This window comes from Pollachius pollachius (assembly GCF_949987615.1).
Source record: "Pollachius pollachius genome assembly, chromosome: 11".
Lineage (NCBI taxonomy): Eukaryota > Metazoa > Chordata > Actinopteri > Gadiformes > Gadidae > Pollachius > Pollachius pollachius.
In genome coordinates, this window is record NC_136944.1 from 14473542 (window position 1) to 14493714 (window position 20173).

A 20173-nucleotide genomic window follows, 5' to 3' on the forward strand; every position below is an offset into this window, starting at 1 on the left:
CCCATTGGTTGCTGGCCACTACCAGAGGCTGCCAGTTGCTTCCTGAAACAGCTGAGTCAGCAGCTGACGATAAACGCATTCCATCTCCACACCCCTTCATCTCCGACCAAGAGGCCGCAATGCACTCCTTCCTGTGTGTGTGTGTGAGAGAGAGAGAGAGAGAGAGAGAGAGAGAGAGAGAGAGAGAGAGAGAGAGAGAGAGAGAGAGAGAGAGAGAGAGAGAGAGAGACTATTACAATTTAGTTTACTTGTCATCCTCAAGGTTCAGGATACATCTTCTCTAAACGCTAATTCAAACTGGAATTGGGTATAACTGCATTAAATCCACATCAACATCCACATCACCTTTAAGGTTAGTTAGGGTTAGGCTTAGGCAGCTCTCCCCTTCTTCCAGTATTTACTGGTAAAAAATCCTGGGCAAAGTCCATGCACTTCAAATACCATGGCACAATTGGTGTTCCGTTAGTGACATAATGTTTATTTTCTTATTTGAAATACAATACAGTTAAAGCATAATTTACACAATGTAATTGCATGAATTGACGTCTCGTAAATGTGTTTCTTGCATGTTGTAAAAATTTAAATACATAAATTGATGTACTCATCATCGAGATCGCAAAGGGAAAATATCCATGATATCTATACTAATTGAGCATAAATTACAGACATTCTGACACATACAATTAAATGATTCGTATAACCGATCACATCCGATGAATTCAGGTGTCTGCGAAAAAACATACATTGGAAAATACCCTGGCATGTGCAATTTTATAACTGCGACCCAAAAAAAGGCAATAAATTTTCTGTTGCATTCCTATTTATTGAATCAATAGGGCTATAAAACATTTAGTTATTGATTATGCTTGAACACTGTTCAATTGCTTTTTGTCTGATAAAATGGGAGGGCTCAATCTGTGATCTTCAATCCAAATTTAAGTCTACGTGTTAACAGCCTTCCAAAGGGAAGGCTATTACATATCTAACATCCATGGTTAGGGAATAAGACCAAATATAGACATTAAGAAATATACGTTTCTTGTCATGAATAATTTTTGTAAGAGAGAAAATCTGATCACACGAATAAACGATGGGGGGGGCGGGGGGCAGGTTTACAGACTAACTATGGAAGGAATTCAATGCCACAGTGATCGATGCCTAGAGCCACAGTAAAAAAAGAATACGATTCAAATACATGTGCTACAGTTGAATAAAAAAGGAAAATCATTTCTGTAACCACTCAAAGAGACGCTTTTGATTGGGCAAATACGAAACGAAACGGAATCCATTCAATTAAAATTCGACCAATGGGGAAGGAGGAAAAAGGACATAGCTTAGGTGAGCATGGTTAAAATGCTTCAGAAACACTTTAGAAATCCCGATTGCAGAAACACGTTCCCTGTATAGTAATAGATTACTATAATGTGGGATGGTAATAAACTGCAAGTTTGGATTTGCAGTATTCCGTGCATTACCTTGCCATCAGTTTTACACAAGAGAACCTTCAAAACGGCCATTTTGAAAATCTATACATACTTTTTAGAACCCCAAGTGTATATCTTAACGGTAAGGTAGACAAGGAGATGACCAACGGGGCGAGCAGGACCATGCAGGGGAAGATACAAACTCCAACATGAGCTCTCTGTCGCAACATTGGCTAAAACACTTGTAATCTAATACAAGAGATTCCCCTTTAAAAAGGGCAGAAAAAGCACGGAAAATCCACATGTTAAGCCAGAGTACAGGTGTCTTCACATCGGCGACGCCACATCAGAGCTCAGCTCCATGTCCAGAGTGAGGGAATCTGTGGAGGAAACAAAGACACCGGTTTATAGTTGGGACTTCAGGTTAAAAAATAAGCTTTGCCAGTGCCCGGAGTGGCAAGGCAGTCCCTGACACATGTGCCAGTTTGACTACGACTTAAGTGTTAACCATTTAGCATACTCTATTATCCAGAGCGACCCACTGAGAGTGCTGCTATAATGAACTGGGCACACATTTCAAGTGAACGTTTCTACACGGCCCCTGTCTGAACAATCATTCTCCCAGAGGGAGGAGGAGGTCGAGGAGGAGGAGGAGGAGGAGGAACATCTGTGCTCTGGATGACTCACCCAAGGGCCCTGGGTTGGGCTCTGCTTCATTATGCATCAGGGAGTCCAAGGTACGAGGGGACATGGGAAACAGGTCGCTGGTGTTCCCCGAGTTGGTGCTATGGACAAAACAAGAACCCACACACATCATTTCATGCATGTAAATCATACACAGACCAATAAGAAATGGTTTATGGTTAGCATCAACACCGGTTTATGTAAATAGCGTAATCTCCACACCAACGCAATTACAATCTCAGTTGTCTATCTGTTTTTTTTAACCAGAAGTGAAAGCTGATTAAAACTGATAAGGTAGCTAGCATGCTAAATCTCCCATTGCTATGGGCTACACTTCTCTGGTTACCGTCCTCCACATACATACATACAGACTGATCGTTAGCAATAGGGTTACATCTTCTATTCTGGTTCTCACAAAATGTGATGTACCCTCATTTTAACAACTTGTGAGCTTCAAATAATCAACTGCAAACTTCTCTTCCACAAACACTCATTGATCTAGCTAGATGGAAGACAGGTTATGTGTGTAAAAGCGGCAAAAAGTCAGGTAGAAGGCAGGACATTGACAAACGTCAAGGCAAGTATATTTCAAATTGGACTCTTGTTAATGAATGGGCCACATGCCAGGGAAATTTCAGAAGAAGTGAGTAGTATATTTTAAAAGCTTGAATTAACTAAATAAATTAAATAAACCGCAATACATAGAAGCAATCACCAAAATGTCAGACAATTTAGGCTGTTATTATAACGGGTTACTAAGCAAAAACTCCTCAAAGGGCATGTGGTTCAAGCCTCATGCAGGTTACCAATCAAACACAAACACATCAGTGCACAACAGTTCCCCCTCTTCATCTTCATAAGTGCAATGAGCCTGTGGCGTGAAACTGGTTAAATAAAAAATAGTGACATTGGTAATCCTCGATGACAGACGATTCAGAAAACGACTAGAGAGAAAAGCACTTTAAGAAGAGTGTAGAGAAAGATTTGTAAAAAAGACGATTCTCCGTAATGGGAAGTCTCCATGCAAGCTTTCAATTACGACATAGAGATGCTAGCATGGCTTTTTCAATAAAAAGGGTGACTCCCCAATAGTAAATTCGGAAATATGCCGCAAAACTTTCATTGATTGAAAATTCATTAATTGTCACGGTTTCATCGGTTTATATCATTGTGGGATTGTTGAGATTTATGATGGGGAAATGAAAGGGGAAATGAAAATGGCAATTGCAAAATAAAAAGGGTGACTCAAGGAAGACGAAGAAGAAATCATCGGTGGAAAATGAGATGGGGGACTCTGGGAGACTGTTTGGGTGAAAGGTTCCTGAAATGGGGTTGGATAAGAACCAAAGAGAAAGTAGGAGTAAGGAGGTGGGTAGGACACTGTGGTGTTGGTGACGGTTGGGTGGTGAAAGGGAGTGCAACGACACCCTCACAAAACAGGGACACAGACATACACACACACACAAATATACACATACGCACACACACGCCATCTACAGAAGCGCATACCCTGGGAATGCGTTCCCAAGCAGATCACTGTCCGGGAAGTCCATGAACACGGAGGGACACCTATGGAAACAGGTGAGGATCTCACTGAGGGGAACGTCGCAACACAACAAATAGCAATCAACTCCCCCCCCCCCCCCACACCAGCACTACACGACACCCTGTTATCACCCGAAAAACGCCCGACGCAGACGGCCCTTGTGAGTGTGCATGACGCCACGGGCACCATTGCCTTTAGACCTGGCTCACCCGAGGCAGGGGGCAACCCCAAAGGACAGTTTTACTTATTACAAAAACAAGCGTTTACACCCAAATGTACATGTATTCCCAAGTCAAATGTATTTAAAGTTCTAACAGTGGATTGCGGAGAAAGGTGGAAAAACAATGAAACATTCCGTGAGTGTGTTTCCAAGTGTTCTCTAGTCTCCATAATGGGGCCTTTGTCCTCTTCTCCCCTCCAAGATAGAACTGAACGCTAATGGTGAATGTCTCCAGGCCACTTCATCAAGACTCCCTTCAAGTGTTCACATCATAAACTCCATTCATGCAGACGCACGGGGGCATGACAGTGCTACACTAAGCAAAGCCCTTGTTCCCTTGAGGTCTTGCGTCTTAGACCTGAGGGCAGTTGCAACTGTGACTCAGTCCAGATTGAAGTTCAACTTGTTTTTGCGTAACGCGTTGTTTGAATCCTTTCCAAGGCTAAATTACATGAATCTTTATTTTCATATGTTTGACATGAATTGAGCTAGAAACTAAATATTCTTTGTGTCACTAACGGTTAAAATGAATACTTTGGAACCCTTGAGGGAAAAAATATTAAAATCATGTGTACATGATAATTCCTTGCGTCTCTATAGGTTAAAATAAGACGAATAAGATGGGGGGAGGGGGGGAATGGCCCATTTAATGGACAATTATGTCTGCACTCAACCCTGGACAATCCTGTTTTTTTCAGTCGCCTAGCAACCATAAATGCCATCCCTTCAGTATGCATGGCGCTGTACCCAGCGGCGTTCTTGGTAAAGCGCGCGCCCCTGCCTGTACGGTACTCTCCACTCTCGTCCGCGAGACCAGAATAAAACACACTCACACGCACAATGATGGAAACTACAGAGCAGAGCTGAAATGCTCACTCAGGGAAAACAGAAAGAACAACAACAAAAGAAGGATGGTCGCGTAACCGAAGGAGCTCACATGCTGTTCACAGAGGAAGAGCGCCATGCTTACGGTTCATGTACGCATCAGACTTTAAGGGGACGGGGTGGATTACTCACGGGGTAACGCAGATGAACTTGGTCTTCAGGTACGGCTGAATGGCTGAAATGACAAGGGGAGAGAGGCAGGCTTTGAAGAGTACTTTCATTCGGGGGAACTAAATCAAAAACATAAAAGAAACCGTATGACGGGTTTTTTATACGGTTCTATAATGCATAACCCTAGGGAACCCACTCATACACTACATGATATTCCATGTGGGGAAGGAGCAAAGGTATTTTAAGAGATCCATTGTGTAGACTTGAGTAGCTCACCTGTAAAGTTTGTTTTAAATAAAAAATACATATAGAGACAGTACAAAGGTATTTTTATACCCTGCTTTAATACTGTCAATTTAAAATGCTTAACCCCAGGGAACCCACTCATACACTACATGATTCAATACATTTTCTCTGTGGGGAATCGATGATGCCAAGGCCAGGTATTTTAAAAGGTCCAGTGTGTAGAAATTGTAGCTTGTAGCTCACAAGTAAAGGTAGTTTTAAAAGAACGCGATCACACGTCATCATGGTATATAATACCCATCAATTTCCGTTTGGCGAAAAAGGATTTTCCATTTCTTAGACATTATTTTACTTTTTTTTTTGCATTATTTAGAATTCGTATTTTACTTTTCTTCAAGGGAGGGTGTCTGTTCCCAGGTAAAGGCACTGTCTGCATGACGTTGATATATAAATATAATAAACAGCCTTTCAATTAAATCAAAGCAAAAGAGAAAACACACAACAACAAAAAACAAACAGAAAAAAGGAGCTCACTGTTCATGGGGTCTCCTCCCACGTCCGGCTCCGGGACTGCCTCGGGCCGGCAGTATTTCCCGAAGGCGTCCTCCTTGGGGATCTCGGGGAAGAGGTAGACGAGCGGCGAGACCAGGATGTTGGTGGCGTCCATGATCTTGTAGCCCATGATGATCTCAGCGAAGGACATGCTGTTGAGCTGCTGCTTGGTGTACGGCTCCACTGACTGGATCTGGGTCTTCCCTGCGACACAAACTTCCCTTTGTTTAGTTGTTGTCTTTGGGGTGGTTCGCCGGCGTCGCAAGGTGTTGTGTGTTGGATGATGTACCCCCCCACTCCCGAGTCTGGCTGATTGAGTTGGTGCGATCCATGCACACAGGATAGATCATTTTTCACCGCACAAACACACACACACTCAAGGAGAGCTCTGACATGGCAGGATGGAGCACCTGCTCTGTGTCTAATACTACTTAAGTTCAAACTCTACAATAATGTGGATTACTCCTCATCAAGCCGTGTGCTGGTGTCAGAGGAGCCCAGTGAAGACCCGTGTTCGACAGGGATAACGACTACATGGGGGTTCACCATGCGGAGGTCAGGGTGGGGACAGAGGCCACAATGGATAAAAGAAACTCTTTGCCAACGTGGCGGCATCTGAAGACGCTATAAACACACTTTTTAGATAAAATAAGTGTTGAATTCATAATGTCTATCATTTTGTTCATTTTGAAAGAGCATTATTATTAGACCTTACTCGTAACTAAGGCAACTCTGCGGGCCAATGTCTTTTTGACACAGAATGTTTAAAGTATTAAAAAAAAAGTGAATCTCATAACTTTTGATTGACTGGACTGTTGTATTTATGATGATGAATCCCCTTATACGTCTTCTAAAAACTACTGACTGGTGCATGACTGATGGATCAACCATCTAATCCGCTCTCTAAAACACCAGCTGATCGGCCTGACCTGTCCATCACTGTAGATCAATCATCTAATTGGCTCTCTAAAAACCAGCTGATGGGCCTGACCTGTCCATCACTGCAGATCAATCATCTAATTGGCTCTCTAAAAAACCAGCTGATCGGCCTGACCTGTCCATCACTGCAGATCAATCATCTAATTGGCTCTCTAAAAACCCGCTGATGGGCCTGACCAGTGTCGTACGGACGGGTGACGGAGACCCTCACCGTTGATGTCCTTCTCCACCCAGGTGAAGGTGATACCACCCTCCTTGCTGCTCTCACTGAAGCGGAGCAGGAAGGTGCCTGGGGGCTTGGGGCTCAGGATGGCCCTCTCCCTCTCTTTGCTGATGAAGCCCATGATGTACCTGCATGAGTGGAGCACACCGAGAGTGTGGTCACGAGACGCAAGGGAGTCAAACGCCTAATCAGCAGCCGCTGACGGGACCATGGGATGCTGGAGCCCCAGGTTTACCCAAACAAATGCAATCAACGAGATTGTAAAACTGAAGGTGAAACCGCTCAAATAAAGAGAAATCTCAAATTCTTTACAAGGGAAAACTGCACTTTTCTATCTAAAGGTACGGCCACTCTGAACGCATTACGCGCGTAACGTGCCTAACCTGACACTTGGTCATTGTGTGTCACAAAAATGGTTCAACGCGCCTAACGCGCCTACGCAGCTAGATGAGCCCGCCCAGCGGAGGTGTCTTGCTTCGCCCTGAAGGGGCTTATTTTCGATAATGACCGGCGACATTCTATCCATTATCCCGCTTATTACACGGCTACTTGCCAAAACAAAAAAATAACTTAACTTTTAACTTTTTACAATTTATTCGTTACCAGCATCCGTAGTGTTGATCAGCAGAGAAATAGTCCGCCAAAGACGTTGACGTCACTTAGCAACCGAAGACGCTGGGGTTGAAAAGTTACCGGACTACTACCCATGCAAGTGAACGGAGCGTTCCACAGCATTGAGAAGACCCGTGTAATAAAGGACTATAATATTTCTGTTTATGGCATAGATTTCTCCTCAGATTAGGCCAATAAAGCAATGATTAAAAAAAACAACCACAAACGCTCGATCAAAGGCCCGGCCCGAGGATAGTGGTGGGAAATATCGGCCCTACCCCGCAAGAATCTAAGCTCTAGTGCATGGCATCCTCCGTAGGCGCTCACAGCTGGGTGAGTTTCACCACCTCCTCATCGTTTCAGCACACACTGAAATGATGACTTGGTCGTCCATGTTCTTTCTGCTTCTGTGCGTCCTCTGTCTCTCTGCCAGTGACATCGGGTCAAGCTCAACGCTGATTGGCTATCGCGGCTAAGCGTCACGCGTAGGCGCGTCAAAAGTTACATTTTTACATTTACCGCGTTATTTAGGTGCGTAAAACGCGTCTAACTTGCCTAACGTACTGCTTTAGCGCGTGTCACACATCTACGCGCCTAAACCAATAGGTCCCTATGCAAAAATGCCGATTTTCAACGCCTCTAACGCGCGTAATGCGTTCAGTGTGGCCGTACCTTAACACTGCAATATTGGGCATAAAATCATTGTATTATTGTATTTAAACATTGAAGTAAAGTGACATGTGTGTCACAGATAAGGCGAAAGACTCTTATATTTTGGTTTGTAATAACATCATGTTCTGATCCATCTGGGATCAATACGATATTGAGGACACAAAAAGACACCCAGCTGCGTCGTCTTACCCCTCGTTCCACAGAGCCAGGATGTACTTCTTCACCAGGTCGATGATGTTGTCCAACCACACCCAGAAGGAGAAGCCTTTCCCTGCCATGTTCTCCTAGAGGAGGGGGGGAACCAAAACATCTGGTCAAACCTCAGGTCCACCTATACAGTCGTGTACGGATGAAAGACGGTCGACTCTTGAGTGAACTTCAGATAAATTACCTTACAGAACTTGGCCCAGGTGATCTGGCAGCCAGAGTAGTTAACACACGGCCCTGAATCCAAAACAATCGCATTCCTAAATGTCAACATTGTAATCATCTTCATCACTACCGCGTGCATACTTTAAATCCAACGCCGTGAGTGAGCGTGTGCATTTGGCACTGTCACTCACAGGCTTGAACACCGTCCAGCTACCTCAACCGAGACATCTTTTGATTTTCACACAGTTAACGATATACAAGAACATGATTATGATGACATTCGCAGTGGGGTTCTTAGCTCTCGCTCTCTCGCGTCCTCTCACCTAGGAGCTTTTCTGCCAGGGTGGTGAGCTGCTCAATAGTCAGGCCTCTCTTGGTTGTGGAGGAGAACTGCCAGCTCAACACCTCTGCCACCTGGTCCCAGGTACCCACGGGGGGCTTGGTGAAAAAGTTGACGTTCTGGAGGAACACATAATCCAGAAATGAATGTAAAAAGAAAAACAAACCTCTTTATGCTTGCTAGAAATCAACAACATATTTGCAGTATTCACCAAATAATGCAAATTAAAGTACTTTTTTCTTATGGTATGAGATACTGTTACTATAAATAGTGTTCTTTAGACATATGTGAACAAAAAGTAAACTAACCAGAGTTTTCTTTATGTCGAGGAACACACTGAATAATGATAATTATTTAAAAACATTCAAAATACAAACATTTTCTATAAGGCCAGTTCAGCCCCTGCAGCACAAGAGGGTGCTGTCGTACCTTGGGGTGATTGGTGAGCATGTTGTACCACAAGATGGAGGCCCAGGCGTTGGGCATCTGGCAGATGTTGGAGATGACCACAACTGGCAAGGAGTGGGTCTGCAATATCAAATCAATATCGATACAATTAGACATGAACAACTTATCCTCTAATGATTGCGGTTACAGTTGCAGAGGTGGTAAATTGTGGTCAATTGCAGAGGTGGACGAGTTATGTTACATCAATTTAAAAAGGGGTTATCTCCTTCCCCTGGGTGTTAACTGCACCTTGTAAGTTTTCCCATTAACAGCCTCTAGTGGCTTGAATAGTAGCTACAGATCGAGCACGGAGGTGGGACAAAAGTGGACCAGGATAAAACAAGGTAAGGTTACAAGGAAAAAAACTTCCCCGGATGGATTGGATGGGCGCATTTTATTCTTGAGAACAGTTCTAGTTCAAATATTTGTGAATGGAGTACATGGCTTCCCCCTCAAAAGCAGATAGCACCTCTGACAAAAGCATGCACCCTGGGCTACAAAGCAGGTCTTTCAGATAAGATTACACGAGCGATGAACAGTGCACTTCTCACTTTACATCAAACAGAGATGCCCCCATGCAACACAGCAAGATGACACAACTGCTAGCTCGATATTACCTTTCATTTCCTGTATGTAACGATGGCTGCACTGACAACGTGTTCTTTGTAGTGTGGTGTGCCGGCGCACACACACGCATGCAAACACACACACACACACACACACACACACGCGCACATGCACATGCACACACACACACAGCTCGAGATTCAGATCAGGTGTCTTGCACGCAGGACTGTGCTAGAGCAGACGTTCACTTGGTTACGATTGGTTAAGGCAGCATGAACAGCACAGCCAGTGAGGGTTCAGGTTAAATAGACTGAAGCAGATGCAGTCTGACCGTCAGCGCATTAGGAAGCGGTGTCGACACACGCTTGGATACTTCAATTCACGGTTACTTTAAATACTGAATGAATTGTGAATACTTATTAGTATTAGTATGTGGTTGATCAAACCAATCGTAGTAGTCGGTTCTGGCTATACTAAAACATCTGTTTCCAAAATCATTAGTCAAAATGACTCATGCTCATAAGGCAGAATCGGCACAACAAAGTGATTTGGACCAGTTAGATTGGTTATGGGCGTTTGAATGAATTCCGGAAAGAGGGTTACAATGGTTTGATCACCAAGACCGGTATTGCCTGTTATTTAGCAATAAGAGCATATACAAAATGGTTGTACTTTCATTTCGAAGCAGCTAAGAACCCAGAGCACATTAGAATGGGTGGCGCACCATGCAGCGGGAATCAAACCACCGCCTACGGCATGGCGTGACCCTGCTTCTGGCAGGGTTAATGCCTTGCTCTACCAGTACAGCTGGACAATGCAGTAGCATCATCTGGTGGGCTCTCACCAGTCGCACATCGTAGCCTCATGGCTCATAACAACCAATGGGGTGAATGTGACCCGTGGTCCCTTGTGTGGGTTGACACGATATCAAAACGACTCCTTCACTGCAAGGCGGCCCCAGCTGCCACTGAACCAATTACCCCCAGTTTGCTACCCTGACTCCACCAGTGGAACAAGCTCCCCACTGACGTCAGGACAGCATAAACACTACATTTTCCGCAGCAGCCTGAAAACTCATCTGCTCAGACTGCATCTGGAAAGATGCATCTGCCCATGGGAAAAAACTATTATATATATATATACTAAGTCTATTCCGATACCGAGGGGTCCTCCCTTCTGCCCCTTCTCACCTCCAGATCTATCTTCAGGCCCTGGTGGTAGACCTCCGTCTCGAAGGTGATGAGGTGGAGCTCCTCCGTGACGATCAGCGAAGCCTGCAGAGAGAATACAGGTCAGGTCAGAAGTTCAGCTCCGCATGTAAATGAGGTGTTTATATACAAAAATGATAATAATCAACAAGAACATCCTTTTGTTCTTGCAGAGGATGCATGCTGGATTTCCCAACTACAATATACATAGAAAAAATCATTGCTAGTCATTTCTCATTCTTTTTTTCAAGGTCTTATTTTGTCTCAATTGCCGGAAGTGTAAAGGGAGACAGAACGAGTGGGTTGAAAGAGAGAGAACTTTGTATTAGGACAAGGTTGCTTTGTGGTTAACATGTACATGTGTGTATGTGGGTGCGCGTGTGCATGGTGTGTGCGTGCGTGTGTGCGTGCGTGCGTTCGTGTGCACTCACGTCGCTATTGGTCCGGCCGCCATTGCCGCACCTCTGCTCTCTTAACGTCTGCATGGCAACGGAGAAGTCGGTAGTCATTAGAGGAGGAACACTATTAAAAACAGGCTAGCATTCCAGCCAGCTAATAATAGGTGCATTGGCCTCACCAAGTGTTTGAATTCGGCAGACAGGCTGCCATTGTTCGACTCTTCCATGTTCATGACTTTGGTGTTAGTGCCCAGGATGTTGAACTTCCTTGACCTGAAAAATAATAACTGAATAAAAATCTATTTCCTCACAATTTGTTCTCCAACCATGGAGATAATGGAAGGTGACAAATATATTTGGAACATGGTAAATCGAAAAAAGAACAACAATGTAGAATCTTACCCTCGAATTGCAGCCACATCCCCCGATTCCCTGAAAATTAATATAGGAGAAAAATATTAATGAAAATCGATTAATCCTTGGTCCTACTTGTAATCATGATATCGATTGTGATGTGTGTGAGGCTTAACTCACTTATCAATACAGACTTTGATCTTCAGCTGGTAATTCAGTTCAGGAAACTTTACCAGTAACCTGCACGAATAAATGTTGTACCATCAAACATTACCCTGTATTTTCTTAAATGTTTGGGATGGTAGAAACCGTCTATTATTGAAAAACAATACAACGCCTCCTCATGAATATTTACCTGACTTTGTTGGTGAACTGCACTCCTGTTTTGATGACAAGCGGTCTGTCTGGATGCATTGGCATACAGGGCTGTCTTTCCACCACAAAGGCACTGGAACAGAAAGTATAAATGTTTGATATAACCACACACACACACACACACACACACACACACACACACACACAGAAACCAGAAATAAAACAGAAGAACATCTTGAGAACAATCCAGGATCATACCAAAAGAATATGTGTGGCAAAAACCAGACATAGAACCCCGATATACGTCGTGAGACAATCCTGATCAGACAGGTCCAGATCGTGTTCTATCATCAGTCTGGCCGTAAGCCAGAATTTCAACAAACAATGTTGAACATTGGCTGTGCCAAAGGAAAGTGTGGTCCTCAACAAAGAAATCCAAACCGTTTGATGGGAAATGCAGTGAATAACAATGCTCAAAAATGGCCCGGGAATTTGAATGGAAGGCTTTTATCAGAGGCATTGCTTTTGTATTGCTTTAATTCTGAACAAATTCAAAGAGCAAAGAGAGCAAGGCCATCACTCAGTTATTTACAAAGATTGGCCTTGATTGAACAACGTAAGGCCGTACAAATATTTTAGAAATCAATTGCATAGCCCTAACCCTAACCCTTGCATAAGGCTACAAACATTCACTCGGTCTCCTTTGCTAACCTCTTCATGAGGTTCCTGAACAGGTCGACGATCTTCTCCTCCAGGGCTGGCCGGTGCTGGATGATGGGGTCTCCCTTGTAGGAGACCTTCTGCTGCAGCTCCTCCAGCTTCTTGATCTGCTGGCGGATCTGGAGCTGGGACTCGGCAAGAGACGTAATCCTACGTGCAGAGGAAGTAGAGGGGGAACAGATAAGATTCATGCCTTCTACATGTTGATTCACATTCTGCCACTCTGGTCTAAGGAGGGGTCTGATTAATCGATTATGCGATTATGGGTTCCTGATGGTCAAAGTCGATGTTCAACATTTGGGAAGTTGATTTTTTTTTATTCCCCTTGACATAAACACGAAGTAACGGACGTAACTAATGTTGGTTCTGCGGCACTATATTTTTTTGGAGAATCATGCATAGAAAAACAATGTCAATGTCAGCACACATTGAATAATGTATGCATAAAGGAGTATAAATAAGTTAGTTATTTACATCCCTCATCTGGACTTAAGGAAAGGTAAAAGATATCAAATGTATCATAGGTATTAAAACTTTCCTAGCTTACAGGATATTCGGGGGCAGGATATTCCAGAAGTTGTTTATAAGTCCCTATAGTCACATCAAAGAGCCTGATAAAGTAAATTCCAAATTGTAAACAAATCTTTTAGAAAATGTCCATGCATTTCTTTTTTTGAAATTGTTCCATTAAAATAAATGTCCAAGCTGCAAATCATGTATTGTGGCTCCCCGACCGAAAGCTTTGTCACTGGTTTGAACGGGTTCAGGGTTACCATGTCTCCAGGCGGTCCAGGCAGATGTTGGGCGGCCCGCCGATGCAGGCGATCTGCTGCCTCCGCTTCCAGTCGGCCAGCTCCTCATCCGTTAGGTTCTTCTGAACAAAGTCCATGGCGGTCAGCAGGCCCCCCATCTCCGTCACGATTTGCTGGAAGAAGAACAGAGCAACACCAGTCAGCCCACCCTCAAGAGAGGACATTTCTTTCTTCATGATCATATTAGTCACTTATTGTTCTCAGTTCCTTCCATTTCTACCTTTTCAATTTTTTAAGAAAAAAATGAAAAAATATTGTATTGGCAGTACAGGAAAAAGCAACAGGGAAGCGGGTTGAAAAGAGGGGGAATGGGATGTAGCAGTAGACAGATGGGAATCGAACCTGAGTCGGTATAAGGCATATTGCCTACGCAGTTAGCACACTAGCGCGTTAAACCACCAAAATGACCCTTCATTTCACACTTGCCTTTAAACTTCTCCTTCTACTTATTTTCAGTTGTAAGGTTAACCAGTAATTGAGTGCATTTCTGTAATTGTACAGAAATTGTTCCTTCAATAAGGTTTGATGCTGTTATTGTTTATTGTACATCAACCAAAGATGAATGGCTTTCATGACGAGATTCTGCCTTCACACTAGCTGACTTGTCATCTGGAGAAACTCGAGCCTAGGATCTTTTCCCTCCCAACTCCCTCCCCTCATTATCAGTCAGGTCAATACATTGACTTGGCTCTGGTTACACCCCAGCAGCCGTCCGGACTGAACGGTGTGGCTAATCGTACCCTCCTCAGCTGGTCCAGGGCACTAAGCATCTGCTCCAGCTGGGCCATCTTCTGCCTTGTGGCCGCAGCCTGGCTGTTGCCGTTCAGGTCCTGGGACAGCTCTGAAGAGCACGAGAGGGTGGAGACATTGTTTACTTTCTCGGAAATTGTATAGGCTAAAAAGAAAAGAAAATCTGTCCTCCAAGTTCGTTTTTTTATCAGGATTAAATGAAAACCCTTTAAAGCAATGCACACCTCCTTGACTTTTTAGGGTCTTGTAGTTAAAGTCAAAGTCGTCCTGTAGATTCTCAAGCATTTTCATCTTCTGCTCCATGTCCTGCAAATGACACATAGGCATTTCAAATCTATTATGTTCTTGGTTCAAACATGGGAGTCAATGCATGGGTAACACGCTTTGATACACACAAATAAATGAATATGAATATCGGTTATATATTGATGGTCTATTCAGCAACATGGACAGGCCCTACCTGAACCCTCTTCCTGATGTCCTGGAGGTTGTGCTCTAGGATCTGCTGTTTCTCCGTAACCACGGTCCCGGAGGGATGCGCCGCCTGGCCATCCTGCAGAGGCAATATCATCATCATCATTCCTTCACACTGATATATGTATATACAGTAAATATATATACGGTCATAACAGTATGGAATGATTTCTAGACTATGTAAATAGAACAGAGTGCGGTACAGGATTATTTATATAAGATGTGTTTTCATATGAGTTGATATTTCTTTCTAAAGATCTACCTTATTTACATCAAGGTCCAAGTGCTAACCTTGGGGATGCTTTTGTCCAAATCCAAAGATATGTGAAACATGATCCACACGAATGTACCTTTTCGCTATTATTTTGACCATAGCAATCTGATCTATGACTTATATCTGAACATTTAACAGTTAATAACAGTCAACACGACACAAGTGTTGCACTTGTGTTTGCTATTTGCTTCCGTCTATTCTGAAATGCCCCTTTGTCTAAAATTAGGGAAACTTCACTAATTTCTCTTACCGATTTCCACCATTAAAACACACTGCACGATTTCAGGCCTGGCATTGGACACCGGCATCGGTATCTACAAACCCCTATGGGTCCAGATGACGACATCCCTATGGCTCCAGACGAACCCTATACCCATCCGCCCCGTCACACACACCTGAGCCGCGGTGGTGGCCGTCTGCAGCAGCCTCTGCTCCTCCCACAGGCAGCGAGCCACGATGCGCGCGATCTCCATGGGCTTTTCCAGGTACTTGCTCTGGAGGTGCTGTTTGATGCGACGGAGGTTGTGCTGGTACAGGACGTTGTTCTCCTGCAGGAAGCGGCTGTACTGCTGGTCGATCTCGCCCAGGAGGTTGTGGAACACCAGGGTGGCGTGGGACTCCTTGTTGGCGGCGTAGGCCCTGGAGATCACAACGCCACGGACGGGGTCATGGTTTAACATATGGGGGATTGTCACCGCGGTGTATTGGTGCCGAGATACAACCGAATCGAATTACAAAAATAAATCATTGTACGGGATATAGAATAAAGAAAGATTGATGAAGACATAAAAAAAAAGGATACAATGTTTTTTTATAGAAATATTTTTCAAATATATGGTGAAAGAAATATGCGGTTGCGAAATTGTGTGCAGTTGCATAAATGGCCGTGGGTGCCTATTTATTTAGTTGTAATTACGGCTAGTGGTGAAGGTTGAATTTGTTTGCCAAAAAGCAAAACCTTTGGAGTAGTTCTACTGGCTGAGCATACAATTCTTTATCATGGTGCCTTTTGGCATAGTAGGGTTAGGTTGTATGATGAAGGGTGATCAACTTCCTGGGAACTTCATGGCTCACTACCAGTAAATGTGACCTATGTGAAACCTGAAAAACACAGCATGTACCGGAGAGAACGCCAAAGCATTGTTATTGATATGATAATTGACCACAACTAATTGGTCATATTGAGTAATTTAGCCGATACTTTCAGCCAAAGAAAAGTACACTGAAAACAGAAACAAGTCAATAACGTTAAGGTAAGGGGTAAGGTCTCTTTACTCTTTACAAGTTAGACTGCGGGGGACACTGGGGGATCAAACACAGTCCCTTTCGGCTGGAAGTCGTACACCCTAACCCCCCTAACTGATCCCGTATCTGGGGGCCAGTGGCACATGTCTAAGGAACACTTACCAGTCTTGGCTCTCGATCCAGGGAGCGAGGAACTGCCGTAGCTCCATGGGGAAGCTGTCGCTGTACAGGTGGTAGAGCTGTTCCAGGTACCTAGTCTCCAGCTGCTGCAGCTGGTTCCACTGAGCCATCGTGACCCCTGGAGCCTCTTCAAACCACCACACAGACAAAGGAGGATTATCAAGTTATTTTCTTCTTAAGAAACGCTGTAACTTTAAATGATGTGGACCGTTCATGCCAAAACAGCATGTTTCGCACATGTGAAACACACCCAATCAGACAGCTGTTCTTTTGTCGGAAACTACCTCTTGCCAAGAAGAACCAAAAAAAAAGGATGCTTCTTGATTAGCAATGCTACTTCTACTTCCTTTTCACTGAAAGCTCCGCCTCCACCAAGAAATACCGGCCTTCCCAGCTGTCAACTAGCTTACCTGATAGGCTGAGGGATTAGATGTCATCCCCCTCCCCCAGATATCTTATATTACTCTCATAAAAAATCAATAGAGCGAGACAAACACACAGTTTGTCACTGTTGTCCTGCCTCCTAGTGACACGATTGAGTGATGTATACCAGAGAAACATTGCTAAAAGTGGAACAATATTGAATGGGTTTTTTTATGTTAACAGTTCACCTGTTTACATGGAAATATGTACTTCTATTACAGGCGAGGGGTTATTCTACATAATTGTTGCCAAAAACAGGGCTCTAATACATTGCAACATTGGTACAATTACTAAGAGAAGCAATGAGTTGTTATATACTTTGAGAAGACAAGACATATCTAGGCCTACACCCATCACACAAATAACTGAAAATATACAAGGCAGCTACAGATGTATCCTTCTTTTCCCATTACTACTAAAATTGACCTTGAAGGTTGGTAGTTCGACAGCACACGTGTTAAGAATATTTGAGCAAATAATAACAACGTCCCGGATACACAAATAAAAACACTACACTATTAAGCAACAACAACACTGATATTACAGATTTGTAAATAGATTTGTAAACATAGTTTTCGCATCCTTATTTCGTTTCAAGAAGAACATGTGTTAAATAGAAGGGCCAAGAACAATAATGGAGGGACTTCAAGCTAGTTGCTTTTTAGTTGAACTTGTGTTAAAATGTTAAAATTTCACAGACTTCTTGTTGGATTCCCAGCTCTGTACTCTGCATCAATCTACAACACGCCGATCTAAGCATTTAAAACATTAGGTCCAGATGATTACTGCTAATTATTGTGGGTAAAACCTTGCACCTATGCTGTTGACATCTTGTCATCAATAGTCATCTAAATCAAATAAACAATGGTGGGTAATCTTCATATTTACCAAAGTCATGGTAAGACCCCACTATAAGGCCACAACCATGGCAAAAATGAGGATAGTTCATTACTGGCAGCCTGCAACTGCACTGCAATCATAACCATAGTTTTGCAGATGATGTCCGGTCAAGACATCAAACTGAGGCTCTCTCCCCCATCATGTTAGATACATCCAGCTTAAGCACACGATCCCCTGCAGCAGGTATCGAGATGGGCGTGACGACTAGTAAGCCAACAAGATCATAATAAACAGGGTAAACACGGTACTTAACTATATTAAATATAAATGATTCAGCTAATAGTCTTATTGTAGCAGTCGAATTCACACAGAAAAAAAAACGTACAAAATTTAAAGGAAAGTTCACTTGTATACAGCAGCACTGACGTCAATGATAAACAAACGTAAGCAACCAAGAACATAAATCAAACCAGATTTTACGCCAACTAGGTCTATAACACAACTTTATACGTGAACCTTAGATAACAAGTTTGGATGGCATCAATGGCGTACTTGCCACTATTGAAAATGCACGGCGTCGACTCGACTGCAATGCAATGGATACTCTAGAAAGAGGCTGAACTCATTTTCAGCATTTAACGAAATGAAAAACATACACACATAACAATGAACAGTAGGCTATAACTTCATGACACGTACCTGGCTTGTTTTTCCTCGTTTGGAAAGTTGGTCAGCAACGAATAAATGTGGAATGCAGATTGGTGTAAATAAGGGGCCTAAAATCCTAGGTCTATGTTTGTTTTTATACAAAATAAATCTGTCTCGACGTATTTGTTACACGGCGAAGACTTCTCCTGTGCGCATAGTTCTTTTTCCAGCCCACCCCTGCATTGCAGCCGCTCCAACCATCCACGACCCGTCAATTCAAAGATTGACGTGTACAGAAACCAATCACAAACCACAAGAGTGCTCAGGCCTATTATTGTTTCGTTTACTGCCGTCGAAGGCGGGATAATATATCTAAGGGGCGGGGCATTCTGTTGCTTTCGCAATGGCGCTGTTCTAGGATGTCACTCCCTCCGCGTGTGCCTGAAATGGCTCGAAGTCAATCAGCTACGGCGGGAGGGTGTAGCGTTAAACAGAATAGCCAGTCTGGAAGTCATCTGAATTACTGGCAGTGTTACGTCATCAGGGGTTTATACACCGAAGCATGGACACTTTACTTACAAACACCTATAAAGAAAAAACAGGGACCTTTTTATAACCAGCACCACGAAGAATCAAAGAAAATATAAACTTTATTTTGATTTTTTTATTATTATTTTTGAAATGACACTAAATGATATATGACTATTAAATTACAAGAAATACATAAATATTCAACTTAAAAACAGATAACTAGGAAGCATATATGTTTATGTTGTTGAGAAGAATACTGTAATAAAATAATAACATGTAGGATATTTATATTTCAAGAAACTGTCTCTGAATGTCAAGCAATAACTAACAGCACTGTTTATTGCCCACAACCACATTGTTTGAACAGTACGCTGTCGGCTCATGGCTGTAACTAGGATAAGTCAATTACGTCTCCAAAACATCATGGAATGTTCAACTGAATGTATCTTGTAAAATTTGTATTCAAAGCATGGCAAGAATTGATCCTTGATTCAATTTAATCAATTCATGGAATAGCATTTTAACACTCCACCTAACCTCAACAAACGTATGGCCTATTCATTACTGATTCATACATAGTCCTATGTAGCAACGGTACTTTTCCCCACCCCCTCTCCCTCACTGCTTCAAGGTCAGGCCCGCTACCATCACATGGTGACAGTCAATCAACAATAATGACTTGTGTGCAATGAATTCTCGGGATACAGTGGGGAGGCACCCGTTTCCGATGTGTGCGTCGGTTGGCTTATCAGAAATCTGGACCAGAACCAGGTCTTTTAAGTTCCTCCCCCTTTTCCAGCCTTGTATCTGATGTGAGCGTCATTGTTCCGATTTGAAGCCTTTTAAGTGGTAAGGGCCTCTAATTTGTAGCTCTAAATGTGCTTGAGCTAGATGACCCCCCCCTACCTTCTCCAAAACTCGTATTTGGATGAAAGCATCTCCTGTAAATTAATACATAGAAGATGAAAATTAATAAATGTTAACCTATAGTTTCTGAATTAATATTGGACTTAATATATTGACAACATTCATGCACTTCTTCGTTAACCTTTGTGAAGCTTTAAAAAGAAAAGAAAGATCTGCACACGGTATATGGTATTTAGTTATTTAATGTTTTCAGCAGCATTCATAATGTCTTAGGCACCATGCACTCCACAGCAT

General features: G+C 43.1%; 1 protein-coding gene across 2 annotated transcripts; it reads right to left on the minus strand.

The window, feature by feature from the left end:
- Window positions 1-457: 457 nt before the first annotated feature.
- Window positions 458-18699, minus strand: stat3 (signal transducer and activator of transcription 3 (acute-phase response factor)). Of its 2 annotated transcripts, XM_079746881.1 has the most exons (24): window positions 18533-18699; window positions 16553-16697; window positions 15541-15784; window positions 14858-14950; window positions 14622-14703; window positions 14388-14488; window positions 13609-13760; window positions 12827-12985; window positions 12156-12248; window positions 11981-12040; window positions 11849-11878; window positions 11626-11719; window positions 11480-11527; window positions 11031-11114; window positions 9256-9354; window positions 8810-8945; window positions 8506-8558; window positions 8304-8398; window positions 6819-6958; window positions 5651-5872; window positions 4892-4934; window positions 3618-3677; window positions 2112-2209; window positions 458-1804 (listed from the first exon to the last, which is right to left on the minus strand). In XM_079746881.1, the coding sequence occupies exons 2-24, from the start codon at window positions 16678-16680 to the stop codon at window positions 1752-1754; spliced, it is 2367 nt and encodes a 788-aa protein (XP_079603007.1). In that variant the 5' UTR covers window positions 16681-16697; window positions 18533-18699; the 3' UTR covers window positions 458-1751. The 2 variants fall into 2 exon arrangements, with proteins under 2 accessions (XP_079603007.1, XP_079603008.1); XM_079746882.1 differs by lacking the exon at window positions 3618-3677.
- Window positions 18700-20173: the final 1474 nt, after the last annotated feature.